A 10,135-nucleotide genomic window follows, 5' to 3' on the forward strand; every position below is an offset into this window, starting at 1 on the left:
GCGGCGCTGGGTGACCCCGGGAGCGGCGCCGGAGCGGCCCCCGCGCACAGCCCGGTGAGTGCGGGCGGGCGCGCTCCTCCCGCGGGGCTGCAGCGGCCCCCGCGCCCCGCCCGGGCCGTTACCCCGCGCCGTTGGACCGGCGGCCCCGGAACCGAGCGGGGCCCGCCACGGAGCGGCAGGAGGCGGCCGGCGGGTCCCTCGGGAAGGGAAGAGCTGACCCGGATCCCGCCCTCGGTCACTCCTCTGCAGGTCGCCCGCCCGCCCGCGCCTCACACTTGTCCCCCATGGCCCCGTGGTCCCGGGAGGCGGTGCTGACTCTGTACCGGGCTCTGCTGCGACGCGGCCGCGGCCTGCGCTACACCGACCGGGACTTCTACCTCGCCTCCATCCGCCGCGAGTTCCGCCGGAACCAGGGGCTGCAGCGGCTGGAGGACAAGGAAAGGCAGCTGGAGAAGGGGCAGGCTTTCCTGCAGAGCAGGCTCGGGGGCCTGGTTTAGAGATTCCCTGTAGCTCCCACTGGTCCCACTTACCTCCCTCTTCTTTCCAAAATCCCCTCGCCAGCCAGAAGAGATGATTAACACTCACTACCCACCACTTTCTTGAAGAAGTCCTGAAGGTGCTTCCACAGGCACACCAGGAGGGCTCTCCTGTTCTCTTCACAAATGCATTAGGTCACAGGTAGGTCATTTCCAATGATATAAACGCGTTCTTCGTGCTGCTGTTACAGTGAGCTCTGCAAAGATGTAGGGATTTTTCTGCTTGGGGATGACAAGTGAATATATTCTTGGTTCATCCATGCAGGAACGTCCCCCCTGGCTTGGCTTTAGAAAAAACAAAGGGCAGTTTTAAACCACCCCAATCAGGCAGGCAGGCTGGCTCAGAATCTTGGACACTGACTCAGAAAACAGACCTCAAGCCACAGTGAAAGAGTTCCTTGGTGTTTTCATGTAGGTTCACTGGGGATCCACCTATGGGTGCAGTGGTGGTAAGGTCTATTTTACAGGATCATAGAATCATTTAGGTTGGAAAAGACCTATGAGATCATTGAGTCCTATCTTTGACTGATGACCACCTTGTAACTAGACCATGGCACTGAGTATCACATCCAGGTTAAACACCCCCAGGGATGGTGACTCCGTTACCTCCCCAGGCAGCCTATTCCAATGTCTAATCACCCTTTCTATGAGGAAATTCCTCTTGATGTCCAGCCTGAGCCTTCCCCAGCACAGCTTGAGGCCACGTTGGCCAGAGAGATTCTTTAAATTTAAATCTCAAGGTCAGGTTAAATGAAAATTGGAGGACACAAAAGTACACATGTAAGAAAATACTCATATCAATGTTCTACATGATTTGTCGTAGAGTCAAACCCACCAGCCTCGAGGGCAGGAATAAACATCAAATGAAGGCAAGGGAGCTGTTACCTTTATGATGTGTTGTGGTCTCTACTCTTGATTCTTGGGTGTCTTTGAAGTATCTGGGATTGGACACTGTTCAGAATTTAATCTGGGAGTGGAAGCTCTGAGACTGCCTGTCAGTTCTTGGGGAAGATTCTGCTTTGTTCCAGACAAACAGTTGGCCAACCATGTAGTGCCTTGTCTGTGAGCAAAACTACACTTGTTACATTAGAAATTAGAAAGTAAATTGGCTGTGCTTTGGTTGAGAAGCACAAATTAAAAGAAGAATAGCTGGATGGTTATAGGGTTTTGCTTAATATGCAGGATTTCATTGCAAAATATTGCGGAAGTAAATTCTACTTTCTTTCATGTAACCTGTTCAATTATTAGAAAGCTCACATCAAATTTGGATGTGTTCGTTGCTTGGTCAGTCCTGTCCTGGCACTTCTGAGAACAGGCAGCTCTTTGAGGGAACATAATCAAAGAGGCTGCAGGGTCAGGTGCTCCCTTCCTGTGGTAAGACCCCGGGAGCAGGGGGTGTGAGGTGTGGGAGAAGGGGGCGAGCCGGCAGGGCCGGGCGTTCTGGGCCGCGCGCGTAACGCTCCCGCTCCTTGCAGGTAAGATGGCAGGCGCTGGGCAGCGCAAGGGGAAGAAGGATGACAACGGCATCGGCACAGCCATCGACTTCGTGCTGTCCAACGCGCGGCTGGTGCTGGGCGTGGGGGGCGCCGCCATGCTGGGCATCGCCACGCTGGCCGTCAAGCGGGTGAGCGCCGGGGCCACGGCGAGGGGCGAGGGGCCAGCGAAAGGAGCCTGGGTACTGACGATGGCCCGCGTAAAACGCGAGCCCTCGGTCACTCAAACTGTTCTTGGTTTAGATGTACGACCGGGCAATCAGTGCTCCCAGCAGCCCCACTCGCTTGAGCCAGTCGGGAAAGAGAAGCTGGGAAGAGCCAAACTGGCTGGGCTCCTCTTCACGCCTGCTGACCCAGGACATGAAGACCAGCCTCAGCCGCTCCCTGCAGACCCTTCCCACTGATCCTTCAGCTGCAGACACAGGTAAGAGGCACGGTCATACTCCTGCATCACAGACTCATCCAGGCCTATAAACCCTGTATTTGTTTAAAAGAATGCAGGGAAGAAAATACTCTGTCTGGCCAGGATTTTTATGTTTTTCTTTTAAGTAGGTCCACTGGTAACTTCAAGAATCAGAACTGGCATTGGGAACTAGTCAATAATAGTCATCTATTTGCACTCTTTGTTCCTCTCATGACTTCATGGTGCTAAGCTTTATTCTCTTTCATTTTTTCCCTTTAAATCTGAATAGCTAATCTTTCCGCATAGAAAGCTATTCCCTTGCTTTCAAGTACTTTGTTGCCTTTCATACCAGTTTGCTTGCATCTTTTTAAGGGGGGAGTATTCAAGCTGTGAATGTATTAGCAATTTATATCAGTATTTCCTATATTATTCCTACCATTTTCCAAGTAATTTCTGGATTGATATTTCCTTGTTTAGTGCTGCTTATCAGTGAGTTTGTCTTCATTAGCCCATAGAAAGTGTCCTGTAGTTTTCTTTCTGAGTGGGATAATCAGTAATTTAGAATCCAACCATGCTTTGTTATGTATGTTTGTTATGTGTTCTTTTTTCTCAATGGTTTTACTTTGTATCCCTGGTCACTCAATTCAAGAGATTTACACTTGGAGATTTAAACTAAAAATCAGAATCAAGCTATTAACTTGATTTCCAGATTATTTTAAAGGAAGTTATCTTTGGGATGGCAATAGGTTTTCTACTGAGGAAACATTAAAAAGCTAGACAGCTGTCTTAAATGGGGTCTAGATCATTTGATTGGAGTCCCCAAGCATATGGACTGAGTAATAAAAACATTGATGATGGTGTCTTAAATTCTTCAATTAGAAGTAAATTAAAACTCAATATGGAAAAATAATTTTTTTCATAAATAGGCAGTGAAATCCAGTTCCCTGTGATTTTGTGCATTATTTCCTTTACACGAAAAAAGCTCAAATCTGTCCAAAAGAACCCAGTGGGACAAGTGACAGCAGCTGCTGAGGCTGGGCTGGATGGGTATGTGTGCATCTTGGTCAGCCATTCCTCACATGCTGTGTGGCCAAATGCCCATTGCCAAACAAATCTGCAACAGCCAATTGCTTTAATGGGGCCACTGACTTGGGGGTTTCTCCTGCACCCCTTAGGGATTGCAGCCCTTCCAAAGATCTCTTAGATCTGTAATTCCTCTTTCATTCTCGTTGTTGACTTCTGAAATTCTTGGTCCATGTTAAGAGAAATCTGAAACGGATGGGAAGCATTGACTTATTTCTTTGGGAAACCAGTCAAAAAAAAAAGGGGCTCAGAGAATCTGTGCAGGTCAGACATTGTTTAGTAACTCAGATAGCGATGTAAACCTTGTGTTGTTGCATTGTGCCTCAGAGTGGGCGCTCTGGTCTTTGTCCAGTGAAGGTTTAAGTGGATATCACTGGAGCTATGATGGCCTGAGCTGGAACAGCCCCGGGATCTGTCATCTCATCATCCTAATAACTGTGCTGATCAGACTCCCAACAACTATTTCATTTCCAGGTGGCACAATCTTCCCTGATTTCATATGCTAGCCGGGACTGGGTTTCTCTGGTAATTTGTAATAATCTGTTTCAATGTTAAAAACTCAAAGAGATCGTGCTGGTTGTTCAAAAGTGTTTTATTCACTGGTCTGGCATCACACGGGAAGCTTTTGAACTTTTTGGTAACAGCACTGAATTTTTGATGGAATTGAGCTGAGATACTGCCCACGTAGCCATTAAAATTACATCCTTGTACACAATGTTAGACTGGCTAAATTTCAAATCTAGTAACTTGTTTTAATCCATTCTGATGCTCGTAGTAGTATGTTCTGAAGTTCCTCAGCACGTCCCTTTGGAGCGGTACCTGCGTCAAGCCTGCAAAATGTCTGCCGAGAGCTTTTTGGGACCTAGGAGACCGCAGTTCCGCGCTGCAGATTCCGTTCTGCGGAACACTTCACAGCGAAATCAGCTGCAACCTCAACAGTTTTCCTTCTGTCTTGCAGACTGTTTTCGACCCACAAAGCCCAAGCCATCTGCCAAGAGGAGTCAGGTGGAGCTGAAGAAGGCCCGCCTTCGTCTGTCCCTGCAGGAGAAGCTGTTCACGTACTACAGGCGGCGGGTGGCGATCCCGGCGGACGAGCAGGCTCGGGCCAAGCAGGCGGCCGTGGATATCTGCACGGAGCTGCGCAGCTTCCTGCGCGCCAAGCTGCCGGACATGCCCCTGCGGGACATGTACCTCAGTGGCAGCCTCTACGATGACCTGCAGGTAACTCCTGGGGACATCATGGCTCCTTATTCAGGAGGCTGACCAGGCAGGGGCATTTCAGGCTTCCCTGTTGGCACTGCTGGCTCAGCACAACAATAAGGCCCCTGGTGTTGCCTTTCCCACTGTGGAGCCAGGCCTTGATTTCTGCAGTGCTGTTTGAACAGGCGTGACCAGGCTGCTCTGTCATTGTCTGCAAAGCCTTTGCTTTTTGCTGGTTTATTTCTCCAAAATTTCTCAGTCCTTCTTTCCTTCCCTGCTGTCTCTCCTTTTAGCTGTGTTTTTCTTGCTGTTCTCTCTGGTAGATGTCTGTTTTCTCTCTGTCCCTCTATATCCATCCAAATACATGATATTCCCTTAGCAGTCCTGTATATTCATGTAAGTCTTTCCTACTCTTTATTTTATTTTAATGCATGACAGACCTGGATTGGAGAGCAGTCCCTGCTGCAATATCTCCCTGATGGCAAGATGCCCATGGCTATAGTGAGTGATTCAGAGGCACACTTCTTTGTTTGAGTCACAGCTCTGGAATGCAGCATGGAGTGTCCAGTGAAATTTAGACCTGGGGTCTTAATCACACTGGTGAAAAGGGATCTTTAATGACCTTTTCCAAACAATGTAGCAGACCAGGTGAGGGCAGTGTACCTAGTTGTAGCATGGGATTATTAAACCGTGGCAACGGAAGCTTGTCTAGAAACTTAATACTCTGTCTCCTATTTAAATTGTCATGTGGTGTTGCCATGCCCAAGGCCAACTGCATCTCACAACCAAGGATCACTTAGAGCAATATGAGGCAGAATGATTCATCTATATGCAGTCCATGTCAGGTCTCTAAATAGTACATCCCACATAAGCACTAGCTTTGGCTATACCTTGGAATTATCCCACTGATGGTTGGAAATAGTCCTTCAGAATGCCTTTTAACAAAGGGAGGCTGGGAATCCCACGCAGAGAGGCGAGTGAGACAGCTGAATCCTTATTCCAGGTTCCTTTGGACAGAAGGCTATCTAAAGGTGGTGAATAAAATGAATGTGGAGAGAGAAAGTTTGTTCTTACCAACTTTTCTCTCTTGTGAAAGGTAGTGACAGCTGACCACATTCAGCTCATTGTACCTCTGATGCTGGAGCAGAACCTGTGGTCGTGTATCCCTGGGGAGGACACTATCATGAACATTCCTGGCTTCTACTTGGTGCGTCGAGAAAACCCAGAGTACTTTCCTCGCGGGAGCAGCTACTGGGACCGCTGTGTGGTGGGAGGTTACCTTTCCCCCAAAACTGTAGCAGACACCTTTGAGAAAGTCGTAGCTGGCTCCATCAACTGGCCAGCAATTGGGAGTCTCTTGGACTATGTGATCCGTCCAGCAGCTCCCCCAGCAGACTTGACACTGGAAGTCCAGTATGATGCAGATCGGCATCTTTTTATTGACTTTCTACCATCCCTGACACTGGGTGACATCGTCCTCGTTGCCAAACCTCACCGCTTGGCCCAGAATGACAACTTGTGGCGACTGAGCCTGCGGCCAGCGGAAACGGCTCGCCTCCGTGCCCTGGACCAGGGCGATTCGGGCTGCCGCTGCTTGTGCCTCAAGATCTTCAAAGCGGTGTGCAAGTTAAACCCAGCTCTGGGACACCTCACTGCCAGCCAGCTCACCAATGTCATCCTGCACCTCTCCCAGGAGGAGTCCGACTGGTCCCAGGACATGCTGGCTGATCGCTTCTTGCAGGCACTGAAGGGGCTGATCGGCTACTTGGAGGCAGGTGTCCTCCCTAGTGCCCTGAACCCCAAGGTGAACTTGTTTTCAGAGCTCACCCCCGAAGAAGTGGATGAGTTGGGCTACACTCTCTACAGCTCTCTGTCAGAGCCAGAGGTCTTGCTGCAGACGTAATGGGGCCTTACCTACAGAAATGTTGATAGGGTTTAGCCAATGCAGACTTTGATTACTACAAATTATGTCTCCTCCACTTGTCCCTATCTCCCTCTCTCTCTCTCTCTTCACCAGTCCCCCTTTTGGTTCATTAGTAATTCCTGCTGTGGAGTTGGTGCTCCCACTGAATTTCTTGGTGCTACTGGTCCGTTTCCACCATCTCTGCCCCAACAGGTACCCATTGGCTAGGGAAGAGAGGCTAAAACTGCAGCTCTGAGATCACATAAATTCTGCTGAGTTTAAGTGTCTACCAAAAAAATAAACCAAACTATGCATTTCTTTCTTCTGTAGTCCACTTACTGCAGCAAGCCCATTTTGGTCTGAAGAAGGTGGAACTGGGCTGGTAAATCCAGTGATGATTTTAGCAGACTTGCACTGAGGTTGTTTAATTTTCTCCAGCCTGACTTTGCCCCGTTTCTTTTTCTCTGCTGTCCCACACTGTCTCATTTTCCTTTCTTTTATGTCCCTTTGGCCCAGTCATGCAGGGCAGACTGAGTGAGATATTTTGGATAGGGTTCTTTTTGTATTTCTAAGTGGATAATGATTACACTGGCAATATTTAGGGCTATAGAGCTTGAAATTGGAGAATTCCCACAGCTCCTGCTCCTATGGAGCCTTCTCATACTTTGCAAGCTGGGTTCAGGATTAAGGGCCAAGATTTGTCCAGTCTACTGCAACACAACCTCCTGTATGGGCAATTCTTGTTGAAGTTGTCACAGGAGAGGAAAGAACCTTTGTGGTCTGGCTGTGTGATGAGGCTGAAGGAGCAGAGCTTGCTGTTCCTGCATAGCCAGATCTGCTGGGAATGGCCTCGGGAGTGGAGAACAAGGCAGCTCTTTAGTCTCTGGCCTAGAGGAAGAGAAGGTGATTACAGGGGAGGGGTGGGAGACATGCATGGGAATGGGGATTGTTTTTTTTTATCCTTTCCCCAAGAGCTTATGGTTGTTCTGGTTTACTGGAGGTGGAAACAAGACTGCATGCCTCAAAGGGCTTTGGAACAAGCACACACAAGCCGGATTCTCACCAGCTCTAAGGCTGTAAAGGTGATAGAACTGAACGAGTGTCATGAGCAAGGGTCTGTCCCATACACTGGTGTTAGGGCACATACACAGAGCTGGTATTTAGGAATATATTAGCTTTGCCATCTGCTCTGTGTGCTTTAGTCTCCTCCCCAGAACTGAGGCTGTCCATCCCCCTTCCTCATTCCCATGTACTGACTCTCCAGTGCTCCCAGCTTACAAATACTCTTAATAAACTGGTGAGGGCACACCTTCCCATTCTGTCTGGTTGGACCTGTTGGCAGTGCAGTTCTGCCCGCTCCTGTCTATGGCTGCTCTCAGGCTGTAGACTCTTCATATTCTGCATTAAGCCATCTGCTGTCTTCAAGAAGTGGGAGAGAAGGTGTCCCCCTGAGTCTGGGACCGTGTGTGTATCTCAAAAGACCAGCATAGATATTGTTACAGAAACGTATTTGCCTTTTCCCAGCTTTTTCAGTTTTTTTCCCCCTTGCTGTCCAGCCTCCTTAGCCAGTGGAGAGGAGTACTGCAGCAGCAGGATTTGGAGGGAGCAGGAATCCTTCTCCTTTTCTCCTCCCTTCCTCTCAGGACTTCCCCCATCCTTGACAGAGAAGTTTCAAGGTGAATTTCAGGAGTGGAGCCACGAAGGGAAGTCTTTCACCCTGGGTTTTTTTAGAGGCAGTGCTGGTGAGATGGGGGAGGGAGCATCTTTCTTGGACAATCCGTCCATTTTAGCTAATGTGTCAGATAGCATTCTGTATACAGTGATAACGCAACGTTGTATTTTAAATTATTTAATCCTTAGGGCACTGGTATTTTCTAGACTGCCAGATGTGTACTTTGAAGTTTGTGTGTGTATATAAAGTCTATAGTCTATCAAAGGTTAACAGGAATCCCGTTTGTGTGACTTTGTGTTTTGAAGTTTTGCAGCAGTCAGTGTTGGTCAGCTGTTGATTGCTCTTCACTCTGGTTCCCAGATTTTTTTCCCCTCTTCCTTCCCTTGCCCCCCACTGCTTTTCTGATGGCTAACCTATTACAGCTTTCCTACCCTAAAAGCAGACAAAGGAGACTCAAAGCCTGTAGGCTATTGGGGGAAGTTCCCCTTGTTTTTAATTACTTGAAGGTCAACAAAAATATTAAAATATCTGGGTTGTCAGGAGTTCCCCCAAAGCTCATTTCTTCAGTATGATATCACCCCTCACTTGGTGCTGACTCCAGTACTGTGGTCTTCACATTTTAACAGCAATGTGGTTGGAAATGATTAAAACTCTAGATATAAAAAAGGTGAGATAGAAACAGGAGGAAGCCACTGTCTGAGCTGATTTGAGAACAGTTGTCACACACATATCTGTATATGTATATATATATATAATTTTTTACATGAATGCTTTTACTTCTTCCTGGCAACCTAATGAATTAATATTTTATGGCCATTTTTTGCTGCTATTGAGCTCAATTTGTGTATCAAATGGAGACTGAAGCTGCCTTTTTGCCTTTTCTGTAGACTCTGCTCCACTTCACTTGCATCAACCATCTCCATCATTTCTTCCCTTCAGTTTTGCCCTCCTCTGAGCTAACCACAAGCCTGTTCTCAGGAGGCAAATGATCATTTCCTACAGGCAGCCACCACAGCAGGCAACAGCTGCCCTGGCAGTGGCAGTCCTGACAAAGGCCAAAGATGTGATGGGTCACAGGGACACTGCAGCTGGGAGTATTTTAAGAGCAGGGTCAGGTATAAAGGGCAATAGAAGCAGGGAAGAAGGTGTAGGATTAAGTATGCAGGAAACCTCCAGTAATGCTGCTGACTCTGTGGGTCGAACAGAATGTTGCAGAGTCTTTCAAACTGGCACCTTTCAGTATTAAATGCAGTACACATGTTGATGTACAGCCTGGAGGGCTGCCTTACCTATAGGTAGGCTCCTTCCTGGTCAAGCCTGTAGCACAGAGCAGGAGAACCTAAAGCTGAATGTGAAAAGGGCAGCTCCCAGCCACTTTCCTGGCAGAGCGGCTCAGAGACAGATTGATTGTTACGAGGCCCAGGGTGTGCACTGGGCTGCTGGCTGCCTCAGCTCCAAGAATGTCTCCGTGTGTTCTGCTGTAGCTTAGCTCACACAAGCTTCCCATAAGATTGTTGTCTTATTCCCTGTAACTACAGGGTGAGGACCAACTTGCTCAGCTGTGGGTTTCACTGCTGCTGAGCTCCACTGCTAATCGTTCAAGTCAGATGGATTTCTTTTCCCATGTTTAAAAGCAATTATGGAAACAGGAGACCGCTTTCTGCCCCCTGGCAAGCTGCCATCAGGGCCCTCATTCTTAGCATGTGGGCACGCAGTGAGAAGTGAAGAGATGATGCCCCATCTCTCCCAGGCCTGGAGGCTGTGGATTTGCAAAGGGGAAAGTCCAAGTGCATGATCTGTGACAGAGTGTGTGGAATTCTGGAATAAAATGACTTTCCACAGAAA

The 10,135-nt window shown here is 48.3% G+C and overlaps 2 protein-coding genes across 2 annotated transcripts; both read left to right on the forward strand.

Annotated features, from left to right (window-relative positions):
- MIURF (mitochondrial elongation factor 1 upstream open reading frame) lies at positions 1-501 on the forward strand. The gene is made up of 2 exons (XM_082280215.1): positions 1-54; positions 250-501. The coding sequence occupies exon 2, from the start codon at positions 285-287 to the stop codon at positions 495-497; it is 213 nt and encodes a 70-aa protein (XP_082136341.1). The 5' UTR covers positions 1-54; positions 250-284; the 3' UTR covers positions 498-501.
- Positions 502-544: 43 nt separating this feature from the next.
- MIEF1 (mitochondrial elongation factor 1) lies at positions 545-10,135 on the forward strand. Its single transcript, XM_082280214.1, has 5 exons — positions 545-678; positions 2,012-2,160; positions 2,273-2,453; positions 4,474-4,736; positions 5,812-10,135. The coding sequence occupies exons 2-5, from the start codon at positions 2,017-2,019 to the stop codon at positions 6,616-6,618; spliced, it is 1,395 nt and encodes a 464-aa protein (XP_082136340.1). The 5' UTR covers positions 545-678; positions 2,012-2,016; the 3' UTR covers positions 6,619-10,135.

This window comes from Coloeus monedula, assembly GCF_965178545.1.
Source record: "Coloeus monedula genome assembly, chromosome: 4".
Classification (NCBI taxonomy): domain Eukaryota; kingdom Metazoa; phylum Chordata; class Aves; order Passeriformes; family Corvidae; genus Coloeus; species Coloeus monedula.

Bases quoted from the DNA above. Each gene is read 5' to 3' on its own strand.
- MIURF (XM_082280215.1), top strand. From the start codon at position 285: ATGGCCCCGTGGTCCCGGGAGGCGGTGCTGACTCTGTACCGGGCTCTG.
- MIEF1 (XM_082280214.1), top strand. From the start codon at position 2,017: ATGGCAGGCGCTGGGCAGCGCAAGGGGAAGAAGGATGACAACGGCATC. The intron at 2,161-2,272 runs GTGAGCGCCGGG...TTCTTGGTTTAG, and splicing joins CCACGCTGGCCGTCAAGCGG to ATGTACGACCGGGCAATCAG. The intron at 4,737-5,811 runs GTAACTCCTGGG...CTCTTGTGAAAG, and splicing joins GCCTCTACGATGACCTGCAG to GTAGTGACAGCTGACCACAT.